Raw genomic sequence first — 18,931 nt, forward strand, 5'->3', positions numbered from 1 at the left:
TAAATTCTTAAAGCATAAAACAAGAATATCTATAGAATATTAGGTGCAATACTAAGAGAATATGCTTGTTCCATCATTTTAAATATCAAACTCATATTCTTGATCTTCTTCTCCAACATTACAGGTCATTAACGGAGGACAGGAAAGAAATGAAGTATGGAAAGAGACTTCGGGACGAAGAGGAAAAAACATTTCGTGAATGGAAAGGTCAATTCATATGTTATAAGAGGTTGAAGAAGCAGTTGAAATTGATTTACCATCGATCAAATGGAAAATATATGAGTACTAGAAGTAGAAGATGGCCGAGATTTGCTACGAGAAGATTCGTAGAAGCAAATAACAGAGGACTGCGAATTGGGTTTACGAGATTATTAGATAGTGAACTCAAGAAAGTTAATTCTTTTTATTTTGGGAAAGAGGAAGATTATATCATCAGACTCAAGGTAATTATAAACCCTACTCTTCCAGTAGATATTTAAATTGTAAGTCACTCAATAGAGATTAGTTCATTTTCTTATCATAAAGTTGAAGATAAATATGATCATACATAGGGTTCGAATTCGAGATTTTCATAAATTATTATAAAGTACTTTCATAAATTGTCATAAAGCGAGAATTATGATTGGAACTTAGTATCGGTACTAGAAAACAGCATGTTACCGATAAATAGAAAATCCCTTGCTAATCTACCATTTAGCAATGGACAAAAAGCTGGCGCCATATTTTAGCGGAGAATTTGGAGTTTTACCGACGGATTTAGCGACGACTTTCTCAAACCTCAGTCGTATCATAGAGTGTAGATATATCATATATTAAGAAGGAAAAAATGGATTTAATTAGAGATGAGTTGGTTAATTGCAGGAGCTGCAACTTAGAGCAGAAAGCTTGCAAAGTGATGAAGAGAAGCTTGAGGTTCAGAAGGACATATTAAAATTTCATGGTGAAATGGTTCTGCTGCTAAATTACAGTCTCCTTAACTTCACAGGTAAGTTCTTTTTTTCAATTCCTGATCTTAGCCAACTTCTCGATGAAATTGCTGACGAAATTACCAGAAGAAACAAGAAAATGTTGCAGTAAATAACAGAATGTTTGGATTTGGTGGTCGTCTGAAAACAGGACTAAGAAAGATTGTGAAGAAGCACAACAAGAAGACAGGCACAAGCTTCGAGTTTTTTGCGCTGCCAAGGGTAATGCAACAATCATTCTTCTCTACTGATCTGCTTTACAATCTCATGCAAGAGACTAAAACAATGCTGGCCCGCCTGTTTCTTACGGACGCTCCTTGATGTTTTTTACTGTTATAAGATTAGCCTACCGAGAACAAGAACAAAAATCTGCATTTCAAGATTGTACTCTACCAATAGAAAAGCTTGTAGAATTTTATGATATTGAAAGGTATATTATACTTCAATGAATGTTAGAATAATTGGTATTATATAATGACAATAGTAGTTCTTGCACCAATATGATTGAATGAGTTGCATAAATTAGAGGTGGCCACAATTCGCCGGGTCACGGTTTAAGGAATACTTGAACATGCCTGAATCGCCTTTTGGGCGGTTCCATGCCGGTTCGGAACCGGCCAGTTCCGCTTCATAGTTCCGGTTTTGACAATTCGAAAAATTAAAAGAATACATTTTTTGAAAATTAAATTTAAATATTTTAAATCAAGTTAAAATTGAAATTTAACTAAATATAAATGATTAATTATACTTAAAATTTTAAAATACATTTAGTTTACTATAAATTTTGATAATTAATTATCTATATATGGTTGATATAATCATATATATCTATAAATAAGATAAAATAAATAGTTAGTATTTAAAAAAATAAAAACATAAAATTAATAAATAATATTTATAATTATTATAGTAGTATATATAATAAATAAATATAGCATAATATACTAATAATCAATCATATGTAAACATATAAAATAAATAATCTAAACTATATATATTTTAAAAAATATACGGTTCGTTCCGATTCCAAGAAAGTTGAACCGGCCCGAACCCGACTTTCTCACGGTTCTGAACTGGTTTAGACACAGTTCAGAATTGAGTTTTTTTAGACAAATACACCTAAATAGGCAAAATAATCTCACGCTTACTCCTTAACTAAAATCATTAAAAAAACACTGTTTGACTTTATTTCCTTGCTAAAATACGATTCACTTAAAATAGGAAACAAACCTACTTCAAATGATAATAGACAACTGATCTATTAAAATTTCGATCAAAACAACGATTTCTCTCAACTTCATTCAACGATTTTTGTCAAAATTTATTAACAGAGCTTCGATCAATTATTGTTCCAACACAGTCAATTAAATAAAGAGCATCAATCAATCACAATTCATAGAAATCAATTCAATTTCAACAAAAAAAAAGATAACCAATCAGAGAAAAAGTGAAGAATCACGACGGCATGGGTTTACCAAACAATTTCGGTGAGTGTGATCAATCATAATTTTATTTACTTTCAATTCTAGTCGCGGTTCTAAATTTAGATGAAAAGGTGTGAAATTTGACAAAAATCAAATCATAATTAATAAAAAAGCTTAAATTTACTTTAATTTAGGCTTTGATTGCTTTTTAAGATGCAAAAATGTGTTTATGTAGCTGTAAACAGTGTAAATTATTATAATTATGAGTTTACTAAACTATGGTGGTAACCTCTGATCAATTATGTATTGATAGTTTACAAAAAGTTGAATTTTGTTTTACGCACTGAATCTGTTCGACGAAATTTACCTTAGAAGAAAACTAAACTTGCCGACTATAGAGTTTTGGAATTTAAAGTATGTAAATTTATCAAGAAATGAACTTAAAGGAGGATTTGCAGTTGGGTTACTTGTACTTTTTAGGAATTTGCAGTAGTTGAAGGTTTTAGATTGGCATTTTAATAAGTTTTGAGAAGATTATAGGTTGGAAGGTGAGGTGAATGATTTGACGGCATATATATGAAACTTATTATCTTAGTGTTCAGAAGTGATTACCATAGGTTTGCTAAACACTATTTTAAATATAACTAGATACAAAATGCAAGAGTCATTGTTTTACACCTTTTTTTTGCTTTATATGTTCTTCTATATATAGTTGGGTTTAGTTGGCCTCAAAATTCTGTTTTGGTTGAAAATCATAATTGACTAACTTAAACTTTTTGTAAATGTCATCAGAGTTGCAAGCCCCTGGTGGACATTCTAAAGGTGAATTCTGCAATTTCCAATTTGACCAAGCCACCACCAAAATGTATCTCCAATTATGATTGCAAAGTGTGTTCTGCTTAATATTTAGCATCAGTTTATGAAATTAGCTTAAGATTAGTAAATCTATCCACTTTTAGTTATCTATTGATTCTGTGTGCTTCTAACATTATCCAAATTCTATTACCCAGTCTGTCTGTTTGTATCTCCTTTCTATTCTCTTGTTTATGTTGCTAACAAATTCATTGTGACGAGGGACATGATTGCTTATTTATTTTTTTCAATCAAAGCTAAGCAAAATGAGTCCATTTCAATAATTAATATTATATTTGTCATATGTAATACATTAGTTTACTATCGGTTTAGTTAAAAACCAAATTTACTATTGTTTATTTTTTAAAAACTAAAAAATATTAAACTTATGGTTTATATCGGTTTACAAAATATAAGTTTACCAACAGTTGACAATTAGTTTACTTAAAAAACAATTTACTATTGTTTTTTTTAATTATAAAATATTGAACTTATGGTTTATATCGGTTTACTAAATATAAATTTACTAATAGTTGACAATCAGTTTACTTAAAAAACAATTTACTATTGTTTTTTTTTTAATTATAAGATATTAAACTTAAGGTTTATATCGGTTTACTAAATATAAGTTTACCAACGGTTTACTATCAATTTACTTAAATAATAATTTACTATTTTTTTTAATTATAAAATATTAAACTTATTGTTTATATCGGTTTACTAAATATAAGTTTACCAACGGTTGACTATCAGTTTACTGAAAAAACAATTTACTATTATTTATTTTTTAAAACTTATAAAATATTAAACTGATGGCTTACTATCGGTTTACTAAATATAGGTTTACCAACGGTTGACTATCAGTTTACTAAATATAAATTTACCAACGGTTGATTATCAGTTTACTAAATATAAGTTTACCAACGGTTGACTATCAGTTTACTCAAAAAACAATTTACTATTGTTTATTTTTTTTAAATTATAAAATATCGGTTTACTAAATATAAGTTTACCAACGGTTGACTATCAGTTTACTTAAAAAACAATTTACTATTATTTATTTTTGAAAATTTATAAAATAACAGTCTACCAACAGTTGACTGTCAGTTTACTTAAAAACAATTTACTATTGTTTATTTTTTAAAAGTTATAAAATAGTAAATTTATTGTTTATATCGGTTTACTAAATATAAGTTTATCAACGGTTGATTATTATTTTATTTAAAAAACAATTTATAATTATTTATTTTTTAAAAAATTATAAAATATTAAACTTATGACTTACTACCTTTTTACTGAATATAAATTTACCAATGGTTGACTATCAGTTTACTTAAGTAACAATTTACTATTGTTTATTTTAAAAATTATAAAATATTAAGCTTATGGCGTACCAACGGTTTACTATCGGTTCACTAATGGCTCCTATCCTACAATTTCAAACCAACCCGTTCACTTTCTAAGCAAACATCTCAATATCTCCACCTCTATTATCCTGACCCCAAAGGATCTCAAAAGAATCATGCAAATTGACCAAGTTAATACAATTTACTAAAAGAAAACGACCCACCCATCTCAAAACCTTACCAATCAACAGCAGCTGCCACATCTGGTGGCTCCGGTAGCCGCAGCAAATCCCAAATCTACCAACAACCCAAGAAGAGATTTGGAAAATGGTTGCAGATGCCAAAGATTCCAACATTTTTAAGTTCAGGTGGAACTCAAACATTTGAACTAGCCATGAAATTTTGCTACAGTATGTATGAACTTTGAGATCATTACAGCCAATGTCAAAAATATAACATTGGTAAAATTAAATTTATTGGTGTACTATTAGTAAATCATTGGTAAACCAACAACAAATACCTATAAAACACCTAAATATTCTCAACAGGACCTTTTGACCAAAATTAGTTAAAATTTACGGTTTGACCAAATATTTTTATAAAAATACTTTTTTTATTTGAAAAATACGATTTCAGTTTTCTAACGGTTTACTAAATAACTTTTCAATATAAGTTCACTAACGGTTTACTAACAGTCTATTATCGGTTTACTTAAAAATCAAATTACTATTTTTTTTACTGAAATTAAAATGAATTATTACTTAATTTACTTAAATTATTGGTGTTACATTAGTTAGCAATTGGATAACCAACAACAAAACCATTAAAAATACACAAGTAAAAAAAAGTACATAAATAATTAAGAGCATCATCAAAAAATAATTATATAAATTTACCAACGGTTAACTCAAGGTTTATAAACGGTATTTCTTAAAATCATATTTAATTTATATTATTGGTATACCATCAGTAAATCATTGGTTAACCACCAACAAAACCATTACAGATACACAAGTGAAAAAAAGAAATTACATAAAAATCAAGAGCACCATTAAAAAATAATTATAAATTTACCAATAGTTAACTCAAAGTTTATAAACGGTATTACTAAAATTAAATTAGTTAACTAACGGTTTACTATTAATTTACTATCAGTTCACTTAAAAAATAAATTTACTAACGATTTATTAAAAAAATAACTTAGTATTATAAACATGTACAAACACCAACAAATGAATAAGTAGTTCCGAGATCTATACTGAACATTGTTCCCAAAGGAGACATCCTGTAATGCCAAATATAATTTACAAAGCAACAGCTACATCATACTCAGTTATTACAGTCCTAACATTTTCATATTGAACCACCAAAGAAGCAATCTTTTTCACAAAATAATGAAACATATAAAAAGCTTTTATATTGAAAGAAAGCAACAAGTGGAACACTACATTCGCCTCAAAATTGCCAAAAAGAAAAAATGACACGTTTGGATCATAAACACCACAAAGCTAAGATCTTCATTAAATTCTCTCAATTGTCTCAGTTTGAATTACTAACTTCACATACAATTCATAATTTTAAAAAGTAAAGATCACCACCCCACCACACATTTAATAGAACTGATAAATGTTAATATTACCATCAGTAATCCAATCCAATCGCCCACCACCTTTTTGTTTCACGAGCTTTATTCACTTCTTCTTCTCTCCTTAACTCTCACTGCCTATACATTATAAGATCTGAGAACTCATGTCTGGCCATTAAATTACCATTTCAAACCTCCGCCAACATCAAGCAGTGCAATGAATATCTTCATCGGAAAATCAACCTGAGGAGGAAAATTGCGGCGGCGGTCTGAAATTGCTCGGGTCTTTGCGGATTTACATTAGGATGACGATGATGATGATGTTGTTGTCCGTTGTACCCATGATTCGCCGGAAAAGGATGCGTTCCTAGATCTTTGATTCATAGAAGGTTTTGTTGTTACATATCGTACAGTGCTCTGTTTGCTAGCATTTTTCAAGAACAATAGCTGTAAAATTATAAAACAAATGTGTATAATATGCAATAAAAAGTAATCAGATCGTAAAAAAGAAAGAAGTTGGGCCGCGTGGTGCTGCTGAGAATATTTAGAGCTTTTAACGTGCTGGGCCTAATTTCCACTTCAGAATTTGATCAGTTCCGAGCCGGTTTATGGTTCAACCCGGCCCATGACCACCTCTAGTATAAATGATATCCCTCCTAACATAAGGAGTTACAATGCAAGTTGCATGGTTTAGCATTGGATAAATCAGCTAAAGATGGCGTTTTATTTCTGGAAGAAATTAAAAGTAAATATTTTAAACTCTTTAGCTCTGATTTGATGGTTTGTTGAAGAGGAAAATCTGAAAGGGTAATGCAAGCTGATGAAGCTGAACTGATTTAAGCCTAATGCGGCAGCTGAATTAATTTGAATGTTAATCCTTTAATCAACGGAAACAAAACTATGATGAGCATGCAACTCAATAAATTTAAGAAGTTTTTTTATTCATAACATACATCATTCATAATAATAAAAATAATAATAATCTAGGGAACGGACGCTATCATTAAAATACTATTACGGAAAACAAAACTTAATTCTAAAAAAAACAAAATATATATGCTCGACTCAGTCTAATTTGTGCAAAATTTACTGAAAAGAGACAACTTCCTGGGTGACGGACCATAAAGCACATTGTTGATGCATCTATTAACTTCTTCTTTACTGAGCTCTCTACGTTCATTATTTTTACCCATTACAAAAACTTCAATCTTATCATCCATTGGTGTCCAATCTTCTTTCACCGCTTTCCTAGTGGCGGTGGTCGTGCTAGAACAGGCGGCGCCGGATTTTTTGGGAGGTAGTTCCTTCACTATTTCTGCCATATTATGAACGTCCCTAAGAAAACTTTTTCTGTTTTTATTTGTGCTGGAAAAGGAATTTGAAGAAATAAAAGCTTTTGTGTTTGCAAACATGTATATATATTCTCCAATGCAAACCCAGAAAAGAATAGGATTACTGAACCTTAAGAGAATAGGTTTGCTGATCAGGGGATGCACGGAAACTTATGTTTCATTATTTTCCTGTTTCAAAATTGTTTCCTCTTTCGAGAATGTTTCCGTTTTGGAAACTCTTTGAAAACGTTTCAGGCCCGTTTCTGTAAATATTAAAAATTGGAAACTCATTTCCTAAAAGGAAACCCGTCTTTATATAAAAAAACTCTTAAATATTTAAAAAACCCTAAAAATTACCTATAAATAAAGGCTTAATTCCTTTAAAAAAACTCCACCCTGTATTTTTTTTCGTTTACACCCTGACCTTGTAAAAATATTATTTGTACCCAATTTTAAGTTTTTATGTTTCATCTCTACCCAAAAGCATTAAATTGTACTCTTTTCATTTGAAAAAGAGTTTAAAACAATCCTTCATTTTTAACTTATATACTAATTAGATATTAAAATTATTAATAGTACAAAAATACCATCTTCTTCAAAAAATTAAAAATAATAATAATTTTTTTAAAAATATTTCCAACAAAAAAAATTAAAAATAATAATTTTTTTTTTTAAATTTTTTTATTATTTTATAAGAATAAAAATATTAATTAATTATTTGGATGCATTTGATTATTTTTTAAGTTTAAGGATTTACTTTTATTTTTAAAAATAGAAAAAAATATGTTCCAAATTCTTTTCCAAATGAAAAGAGTACAGTTTAATGTTTTTGGGTAGAGATGAAACATAAAAATACAAAATTGGATATAAATGGTGTTTTTACAAGATCAAGTTATAAACGAAAAAAAATGCAAGGTGGGGTTTTTTTTAAGAAATTAAGCCATAAATAAAAGGACCTAATCAATTACTTTTTTTTTTTGTAAACCCATCCGGTTTCCAAGGCTTCGCCCTGACTAATCCGGATCCGACCCGCGTCGCGCACCTGGCATGGTGGGTGAATCTGCCAGTGGGAATTTTCTGCATTCACAAGGACTCGAACCCGAGACCTTGCTTAAGCGATATCAAGCCGCTTACCACTTGAATCAACCCCTAATCAATTACTCATAGACTTTATAGTTATGAATTTTTTTGATATATAATATTTGTTATATATTCAAATTATAGAATTTATAGCAATGGAATTTATTGATATGCTATACTTGTTATAGATTCAAATAAATTATCTTACTAATTGTTATAATAGTTTATTTATATGAAAATATATTTTTATAAATAAAATTTGAATATATATATATAATGTAAACATTCACCAACTTTACACATTTTCTCATTTTAATCACACCGTTTAAAAATCGTCATTTTTATACACGAACTACCAATTTTTCTCAAATTTATACACCGTTCAAAAATCCGGTGAAAATTACTGAGTTAGTAACCAGATAGTGACATGTCATAATGAATAAGATAGTGACACATTGGCGATTTTTGCCGAATTTTTGAACGGTGTATGAATTTGAAAAAATTGATAGTTGGTATATGAAAATGACGATTTTTAAACGGCGTAATTAAAATTAGAAAACGTGTAAAGTTGGTGAATTTTTTTGACGTTACCCTTTATATATATTAGATAATTTTATCATTTTTAATATTTATAAATATACCCCTATATTTTTACTATTTACACGTTTCCCCCTCATATTTCCGTTTTCTATATCTTAAAAAATTCCATTTAGCCGTTTTTGTTTCCGTGCAACTTAGCTGATCCTTAAGTAAATCCTATAGAAAAATTCCATATAACTATATGGTTACCTAATCCTTATAGATTTTACATTTGAAACCCTTTTTTAATTTTAACAGAAATCCAACCATAAGACATAATAAGTTGACTTACTATTTCGGTTGATGGTTTTCGGTTCATTCAATAATTCAGTCGATTCACCTTGGTTTATGAAAATTTTCTTTATGAATACGGATTAACGGTTTTAAAGATTTGGTAAACCAATTAAAGAATTTTTCTAAAAAAGTTTTTACTATAAGTTAATTTTTATCAGTTTAAACGAATTAACAGCTTTATTCGGTCTGTTGTGAATTTTAAAATTTTAGTTATTCTGTTAATTCAGTTTGGGTTAATTTGGATAATTTGATCCGTTCAATAAAAGAACTAAAATAATTTGATTGATAGGGATTTAGTGGTTTGATTTTCTAGAGTTAGAATTTTAAATTTTTTAGCTATTTCTTTACAATATCAATAGCTATGGTCAATCCTTATATGCAATCATCAAGAGAACCTGCATAAAATTGTCAACTAGATAATGGGACAATTCAACAAAATTTTTAAATCTAGCAATTTAAAACAAGATCTGCATGCATGATTTTGTAAACTTTTTAACTCTATAATCTTTTAGCCTAAACTACTAACCTCTCACCAACTGCTCATACACCACTAACTTCAGACCACTTCAGCATTTTGGCTATCACATGAATCTTTCTTTTACACATCAACATTAATACACTATTAAGAACTTTTCTTCTCATTAATGAACGTGCCTGCCGTCTTAAACCAACGCATAAGACTCCGGTGCTCCTTCACGTACAGCCACGCTTGAAGAAAATTGAACAGACTCTCATTGACTCCTCGTTCTTCTATGTAATTGTGGAGCGCATCTCTCATCCTCTCGTCAAGTTCCCTGTAAAAAAAAATCATAAGCAATTATCAAAATTTGATGAAATTTCACTTTCAACAGTTCCACAAGGAAATAGAAAACCAAAGTAAAGATTTCTACATGTAGCACACAGGAACATCTTAGAGAGCATTACCCCGTGAATGATATGCGATGAAACAGCAACGTCAAGTTTATAATAACTTCTCTTTAAGAACATCAGGACTATGATAAAGCATATTATTTTGTTTATTGGCTAATAAAATGTCAGTCGAAGATTAGTTTATAATCCAATATACCTTGCAGGACTAGTTACTACATTGCAATATGCAAGGAAACAAAATAGTTAGTAAACATCAGCCAAATGTACAATATGGACCTTCATGCTAGGCTCGGTTTTTATTTTGTACCTTAACAATTTATTGTTTCAAATTGGTATCTAATGTTATTAAAAAAATTGATAATGTGGGCCCTTCTTTAACAAATTTTTGTTTTGCCGTAATATCACGTGGACGACATATAACATACACATGGCAATCTATTCATTTTAGACATGACTTATTTTTTTTAAATTGGAACTTAATGTTTTTCAAAAAATCGTACAAATTGAATCATTTGTCAATGCCACGTGTTGTCAACGTCAACATGAGTAACGGAAAAATAAAAATTTGTTAAAGGAAGGTCAATTTTGTTAACTTTTAACAGCATTAGGTCCTACTTTGGAACAAAAGATAATCATTAAGGCCGAAGCTCAAAACCGAGCTAAATATGAGGGTCCAAATTGTATATCTGGTTGGCTCATTCTTTGATTAGATAGATCCATGAATAAATATGACATTTATGAAAGAGTAAGAAATCATACATTTACAAGTATTTGAAGAGTTTAGTCAATACCAATTTAGATCTCTTGATTTTATATCAATCCACCCAGAAGGACACAATGTTATGGTAATGTTAAAAGAGACAAGACATGACAAGCTTTGCTGAAATCCACGATTTTATGTAGAACACGAATATGGTTGCACTAAAGTAAGAAGAAAAGGATTTATTCTTTACATGGATGAATGCGTCAGTAAGCACAAAAAAAGACTAAGTGACAAAAACCTAAAGAAGTAACATTAGGAGCATGAGCATTATCAATGTGAGAGTAGATTGAAATTTTAGTATCACCTACTAAAATGGACTAATGCTATACTAAACCTATAAGGCTATAAGAGCTTGAAAAACATCTCAAAACTATCCTATAACTCCACTACATACTAACTAAGCGAAACTAGTGCATCTAAAATTATCTCTTCAAGTAAGGCAGACATCACGTCTTATAATTCGATAATTGCATTGGAAGGGGTACAGATTTATTAACTACTTTAGACTATAGATTCAATTCCACCCAACACAAGTACTTCACAAATGTAGTAATCTAGGCATGTCAACTGCAGGACAATACTGCTTGTGTGCTTCAATAGTAGAATATAAAATCATATTTTACTTTAAGTATAACTAAAAGTAATTGAATTATGAACTAATAGTTATAGAGAGAAAGAAGAAGCGTAACTTACTCGAAAAGGGGGCCATTGTATTCAGACGGAAGATCCGAAACCTCGACCTTAGACCTCATTGAAACAGAGTGAATTCCAAGCGCATCAGGATACAACCCGCAAAGAAAATGCAAAGATTTCTTGAGTCCAGGCTTTGAGACATCGACGTGAAGGAACAATTGATTAATGTCATCACCATCATCATTATCCTCCCCTCCTCCAGGTATAACATTCGCCATCCTCATAACGGATATATTAATTTGTTCCTCCCCGTAAGTTCGAGTGAGAACGGGGCCATTTCCGTCTAATGCTCCTTTCATTATCACAAACCCTGATGGAGGGCTCACTCTCTACAATACACAAACAGCAAATAAATGATCCTAAGTGCAATAAATTATAAAAATATCCTAAGAAAAATAGCTAAAAGCAACAAATAAACATAATAAAATCATCAAAAATAGCCAAAATTAGAAAACAAATAAATGTATTCTTAAATGTACATACAGGAGGAGGGTTCATTCGAGAAACTTCGAGATAGTGCTCTTTAAGCGAACGGAGCAGAATGGAGTCAACGGCAGAAGATATGGTGGTGGAGCTGCTGCTGTTGGTGGTGGTGGTGGAGCTTCGACTTGATAGCATCCGCCATACTGGCTGCCGGAATAACGCTCTCTTCCACATTGCGCTTTCAATCTAAGAACATAATTACATATACCTAACTGAAATGAAGAAGATAGTGTATTTTAAGCTCTTTCTCACTTTATCAAATAAAGTTGATCATTTTTTAGGGTTTTATTGTCATCTTCTTTTTTAGGAATGAAATTAATTTTTTAATTTCAATAGTAATTGTATTTATAAAAATATTAAAAAAATGTCAGAAACAAAAAATTCATAATATCAAAATATTAGAATCGAATAAAATAAAAATCTATCTTAATAATTAAAATAATTATTTGTTTTGAAAAATAAATATTTTACATTTTTTATATTTTATATATATATATCACCATACTAATTGTATGAGAATTTGATTTTTTTCTATGATTTTTTGTAAAATTTAGTCTTTTTCTTTCAGTAATATCTCGTACAAACACTTTACTAATAATAATTTTTATGAAAAATTAAACCAAAATAGAATAAAATCTGTTTTAATAATTTTAGATGAATTACTTTAAAGTAGTGACTTTTTAAATTTTAATTTGTAGAATATAAAAGTTCATAATTGAAAAATTATTAGAAAATAACAAAGGTGTAAATTATTTTAAAAAGTTAAATATAATTAACTAAGATTGAATTAAATATCTCATTTTTTGTTTTAGATGTGTTTTTGATACTTTTTGTCATAATTGTAAGTTTTAACGATTTTTTCATGAATGATTTTTTTGATATTTCGTGACAAATGGAGGGGGGTGAATTGATCCTTTGTTCATAGTTTTTCAAAGCTAAGCCAAAAATCCAGCAAAGTCTTCAATAAAATAGGCATAAACGTAAACCGGCGGCACCCTTCTCCTCCCTAGCAGCTGTCGGCTACAGATTGATTCCCTACATCTTGGGTGCTTCCTCCGCTGCTGCTGCCGGCGTTTCTCCTTATTCTCTGCCGACGTTTTTTCCTCCACCGCTCGCTGCCACCGTTTCCACTGTTGTTCAACAAGTTAGTACTGTTAGATTATTATCTCAATATAACTGTTTATTCAGTGAAGAATGTGGGATGAAATTAGTTGGTATAAGCTGAATTTTTTATCGAACCCTTTTAGACACAGTAAGAATTCTTTTTTAGTTTTTTTTTTTTTTTTTCCTATTCAATTGCACATTTAACTGTAAAAAAATGACCCATTTTAAGCATGAGATGTTTGATGAATCTTAATTATCTGCTTAATCTTTGTTCAAATAAAAAGCAAGTAAATGTCTTTATTTGGGTATAGCCATTTTTTGTTGAATACTTTAATATCATGTTTGGAAAAAGCCGAGCCTAGATCTCCAAGTGCATTTGGAGGTCGTGGGTTCAAACCCCGCCTCCGTAACTAACATTTAACAAACTGAGACTCTAAGTAATCGGAACCCTATCTATGTCAAAAAAAATGTTTGGAGAAGTTCTGATTTTGATTTAAAGAGGTATCAAAACTCAGTGCGATCGAGTTTCTTCATTTGGTGTATAACGGAATATTGGTTCTTTATCAATAATTATGAATCCCGGTAGAGTGAGGGGTTCATAATTAGTATTTTAACCATTAGTTTATTGTATTTATGATATTTTTGGAATGATTTACTGATATATTCATTTTGGTCTACTCGTTTTAATCCAGAGGCTATGCCGGAATTCACACTTCAAGATTCAGAAACTTCTTGTTAAAGCCAGAGCTTCTTCAGGCCATTATAGATTCTGGATTTGAACATCCATCAGAAGGCAAGTTCTTTATCCATGTCTTTATCTATAATTATTTTGAACTATCAGTATAGCTGAAGAGGATTTGGTAGTCATATCAGATTGTTCAGTATTTGGTCGTTAGGGGCAAAAGGTTTTACTAATGTGCTTCCACTATGCAACTGAAATTTCCTGATAATTTTTTGGAGTGACTTCTGTTTGTTAGTTGTTCTACATTAGCGTGCTTTATGATCGCCTACTTCAGCAGGGTCGATACTTAAGTTTAACAGATTTAAGATCTTAGATTGAAATGGATTTTTTCATGACTAATTGTTTTTTTTTGATTAATTTTAACCTTTAAGCCTTAAGGTGGCCGATTCAAATGTAATTTTTAGGTATGTAAACTACACCTAGGAGTAACTAATGTAAACTTTACTACTTCTTTTTTTATTTTGATCTCGTTTGGATATCTTATTTTATTTTTAGGATTTAATTTTACTTAAAAAAAAGTAAAAACTATTTTCTAATATAAGTAAGCTCCACTGCCAAAGGCACATTAACGGGGTTAGTATTTGGAATCTTAAGACGAAAATAAATTATGAAGTCTTAATGTTTCTTTTGAGAAAAAATGAAACTTATATAGACCTGTTGCCATTTAATGTATATAAGGTAATGAAGGGATAATACCCAAATTACACTGGACCATACCTGCAGGATTTCAGATTTTTCATCAATGTTATCTGATCCATTGAACAAACAATAGAATCTCTTTACCTTTCTAAATCTGCTCATAGGATTCTGTGAGTCTCAGCAATCCATAAATTGAAGCTTTTACTCTAATCCATGTTTAGACCCACTTTTAATTTCTATCTTTGTAAAGCATCATCTTGGTAATTTCTCAATTTCATATTAGTTCATGCATTTGGGTCCATTTTGAGATGACCCAACCCAATTACTGTCAATCTCTCCTTGGTGTTTTGTACTATGAATCGATGATTGTAATGTGAATGAAAGTGAAATTAAAAGATGAGAATCATAATTTTTAGATGAATCATTCGGTTAATATTAGTTTGTCTCATTTGGATTATGGAACATCCGAGCAAGTAGTTTTGGATCAAAGCTGGACCTATGTTTAATATGCATCATTTAAAAAATCATTATTGCTGATGTGATTAATGGTTTAAAAGTCTAATAAATTTTAAGGTTTTTCCTTCGCTTTGGAATTTGAGATGGTATTATTGCTAGATACCTGAATTCTTTTAAGAGGCAGATGTTAGTAGTTTATGTAAATTTTTTGCTTCATCTTTTTTAAGATATGAATATTAGTGTAAAGGTCAAACAATTTCTTTTCTCTGTATAAAGTGTAAAGGTTGATAGTTTTTAGTATCTCTTATTGCCTAAAATTTTATTGACAAACACTGCAATAAATCAGAACAACTTGACTCGTATAACTGCTTACTTGATGTGCAGTGTCAAACGTATTTGTTTGTCTATTCCTTGGAAGAAATGAACCGGGCACAGGCAATAAAGCGGAAACAGCCGGAATCAAATTCTCCATCTCAGTCTCTGACCGAACATGAGCGTACCCTTTACAATGTGATAAAGAACAAACAGGATATGGGGATTTGGACACGAGACATGAAACGGGAAACCAATCTCCCGGACAATGTGGTAAATAAATCACTAAAGGTGCTTCAGGCCAAGAATTTGATAAAAGAGGTGGTCAACATTCAAAACAAGGGACGGAAACATTACATGGCAACAGAATTTGAGCCTTCAAAGGAAATAACTGGAGGCGAGTGGTACAGTGAAGGGAGCCTTGATACGGAGTTCATATTGCGCTTGAAAGAGATCTGCACTAAGCGAATATTTCAGCTGAAAGTTGCTACATTGGAGGGAGTTACAGACTCGATTAAAAGGAGTGGAATTATCAACATGGACTTAACGAAACAGCAAATTGAAGAAATTGTGAAGGCTTTGGTTTTGGATAACGAGATCATAGAAGTCAGGAGTAATGGAATGGGAGAGTTTACTTCTATTCCAATTGGTACAGTTTGTTATAAATGCGTCCGTAGGGGAAGCATCGGAGGGGAACCAAAACCCGGGGCGCTGGCTTCCATTCCTTGTGGGGTTTGTCCAAGAATAAATCAATGCACACCTAATGGTATAATATCTCCACAAACTTGTATCTACTATACCAAGTGGTTGGATTTTTGACTTGATTGTTTTTTGTTTTAAAAACAGTGCCATGGTATATTTGCATAATGCTATAATACCCTCAAAAATTTCCTTTTTGATACCAAATAATTGAAGCTTTAGCATGTCTCATGAGTTTTTCTTTTACTGTACACTTTTGATTGGATTGCGTGTGATGTAATTATTTCCTTATCACTAGTTAGCCACTTATGACTCTCGTCACTATTACAATCCAATTATATACTCCCTCCGTCCAACTCTAATTCACAAAATATGGGGTTTTTGGTGTCCCATTCTAATTGACAAAACTAACTTAACTATAATTTTTTTCTTTAACTTTCCATCTTTACCCTCATTTAAATTTAAACTTTTTATGGAAAAATGGTGAATATTTAATGAGAATTTGACTAACATACAAATAGTATTAATTAGCTCCATTATCAATAGAGGGGTATAGAAGTAACTATCTATGTCATTTATTAGTTTGTATTGGTTATTGTAATTTAGTTATTTTGTCAATTAGAGTGGGACGGAAGGAGTACATAACTAACCAAGTGCGCGCTAGGGGTGTAAACTAGCAGAGCGAAGACTGGAGACTGAGGTATGTCAAGTTCGACTCACATTTTTTTGAGTCTATTTTCTTTTTCTCAAATCGATTTTGGCCAACTCACGATTAGCTCGATTCATTTACGCCCTTAATGTATACTGGTGCAAATGACATATTCAAGAAAATATATGGCATTTCCTCTTCAAAAGAAAACAACCCTAACTTGCAAACCAAGATTAAACTGGGCAAATTTGTTGGTTTCCCAGGCTGGACTTTATAACCAAAAATCAATGTTTTTAGGAGCTAAATAAGAAGGCAGATGTCTAAATATTGCAAGTTTTTAGAGATTGACAAAAACAACCCTCTAAAATTGGCATACTCTTAATTGCTTCATGTCTTAGATGGTAAGGAAGAGTCAATTAAAAGACTGATGTACCCTTTGCCCACTGGAAAGTTCGTTGAAACTTGTATATCTTGTTCCATGCCACCAGTACTCAAAACCTATCCAAATTCTTAAAACTTTTTCTCTGTTGTTGCCAAAATGATCAACTCTAAAACAAAAACGGCAGCGTTTTTGCTCTTCTTGGCCTTCCTATTCACTCTTTCAGAATCCAGAGCAATCATTCTTCTGCCACAGCCTCTCGAGTCCTTCAAAATCAACTCCACCCAGGTATGATTATGTTTCAATAATTAAAATCAAGGTACTTAAACTCTAAATTTACCGTTTAATGTTGTTTTTTAATTGCAGAATGCAAATACATGTTCTTACACCGTTAAGATATCAACAAGCTGTTCTTCAGTTCGGTACACCAGAGACCAAATCAGCTTATCGTTCGGAGATGCTTATGGCAACCAGGTTAGCATCAATTGACACATACCCATTAAATTATCTAATCTTAATTTAAAAGGGTATTAATCAAATTGTCAAATTAATTAGGTTTATGCTCCAAGAATAGATGATCCGCATTCATCAACATTTGAGAGTTGCTCAACGGATACCTTTCAAATAAATGGGCCTTGCACGTACCCGATTTGCTATTTGTATCTGTACAGAAATGGCTATGATGGATGGAAACCTAAATATGTGTCAGTTTATGGGTATCATATCAAATCTGTTACGTTTAATTTTAACACTTTTGTTCCTAATGCTGTTTGGTTTGGGTTTAATTACTGTAATGGTGCTTTGTCCTCCACTTAAACATTATAAGCTAGCTTTATTTAGCACTTATTTTGGGTTTGTTAATTTTAGTCTCAACTTTGGAGTCGTGTTTGGTGGCATTTTGCAGTAAGCACGTTCATCTTGTAATAAAAGATCTGGTTCTGGTTCTGGTTCTGGGTCTAACTTACACCCAGTCTCCATTCATAATAGGCACGTTATTGGTTAAAATACAAAATATAATCGGTTAGATATACCAATGTGATACGATTAATAATTATATTTGATATGTAAATTCAAACATTTGTACATTTATATTATACAAATTATAAGTTTAGTTTAATTTTTTGTTTTAGTCATTAAAGTCCATTAATAAACTGAAATGAACTCGCACATGATGTATTTAATACGACATGTTTGTGGGTCTGCATATCCGTTTGGCTCATCCAGGTTCGTGCACCTTGGATTTAGACTTTTAATATTGTAAAAATTTAGGGCTTTTTATATAGAATACAGGAAATCAGCCACTGTTTTTTTTTATACGGCGCAACCCAAATCTTTACTTTACCTACATCTCTTACTTTGATAACTTCTACTTTAAATTTTTTTTTTTATACGAGTTTTCTTATTTCTCTCAATCATTATTCTTTTACACGATTTCTTTTGAATTGTGAAAGAAAATTTTCACGATTTTTGCTCCTTCGCTTCCGCCGTTTCGCCTCCGTCGTTCTTCCGCCTTCGCTGTTTCGCCTCCGCCGTTTCGCCTCCACATTTCTGCCTTTCTCTCACCGCGCCATCTTTTTTTTATCTTTTTAATTTTAGATCTGAAATTTTTTATTCTATTTTTTTTCATTTTCAGATCTATAATTTGTTTATCTTTTACTGTTTTATTCACCATTAAACATGTATAAA

At 30.9% G+C, this 18,931-nt stretch overlaps 4 protein-coding genes across 6 annotated transcripts in view; 3 read left to right on the forward strand and 1 right to left on the reverse strand.

The window, feature by feature from the left end:
- Window positions 1–1,464, forward strand: part of LOC126680524 (SPX domain-containing protein 2) — a 34,487-nt gene extending 33,023 nt beyond the window's left edge. For all 3 annotated transcript variants that reach the window (XM_056106037.1, XM_050375659.2, XM_050375660.2), the window contains exons 4-6: window positions 125–443; window positions 862–985; window positions 1,117–1,464. In XM_056106037.1, the coding sequence (XP_055962012.1) occupies window positions 150–443; window positions 862–985; window positions 1,117–1,286 (588 nt within the window). In that variant the 5' untranslated portion in view covers window positions 125–149 and the 3' untranslated portion in view covers window positions 1,287–1,464. The remainder of the gene's footprint in view (window positions 1–124; window positions 444–861; window positions 986–1,116) is intronic.
- Window positions 1,465–9,841: 8,377 nt separating this feature from the next.
- On the reverse strand, window positions 9,842–12,547 carry LOC126683443 (uncharacterized protein At2g39795, mitochondrial). Its single transcript, XM_050379342.2, has 3 exons — window positions 12,266–12,547; window positions 11,783–12,111; window positions 9,842–10,250 (listed from the first exon to the last, which is right to left on the reverse strand). Exons 1-3 carry the CDS (start codon window positions 12,437–12,439, stop codon window positions 10,079–10,081), a joined length of 675 nt encoding a protein of 224 aa, XP_050235299.1. The 5' UTR covers window positions 12,440–12,547; the 3' UTR covers window positions 9,842–10,078.
- A 511-nt stretch (window positions 12,548–13,058) lies between these two features.
- On the forward strand, window positions 13,059–16,441 carry LOC126683223 (uncharacterized). The gene is made up of 3 exons (XM_050379073.2): window positions 13,059–13,409; window positions 14,062–14,162; window positions 15,591–16,441. The coding sequence occupies exon 3, from the start codon at window positions 15,627–15,629 to the stop codon at window positions 16,335–16,337; it is 711 nt and encodes a 236-aa protein (XP_050235030.1). The 5' UTR covers window positions 13,059–13,409; window positions 14,062–14,162; window positions 15,591–15,626; the 3' UTR covers window positions 16,338–16,441.
- Window positions 16,442–17,302: 861 nt separating this feature from the next.
- On the forward strand, window positions 17,303–18,190 carry LOC126680135 (embryo-specific protein ATS3B-like). The gene is made up of 3 exons (XM_050375190.2): window positions 17,303–17,533; window positions 17,612–17,719; window positions 17,801–18,190. The coding sequence occupies exons 1-3, from the start codon at window positions 17,405–17,407 to the stop codon at window positions 18,059–18,061; spliced, it is 498 nt and encodes a 165-aa protein (XP_050231147.1). The 5' UTR covers window positions 17,303–17,404; the 3' UTR covers window positions 18,062–18,190.
- Window positions 18,191–18,931: the final 741 nt, after the last annotated feature.

Source organism: Mercurialis annua, linkage group LG5 (assembly GCF_937616625.2).
Source record: "Mercurialis annua linkage group LG5, ddMerAnnu1.2, whole genome shotgun sequence".
Lineage (NCBI taxonomy): Eukaryota > Viridiplantae > Streptophyta > Magnoliopsida > Malpighiales > Euphorbiaceae > Mercurialis > Mercurialis annua.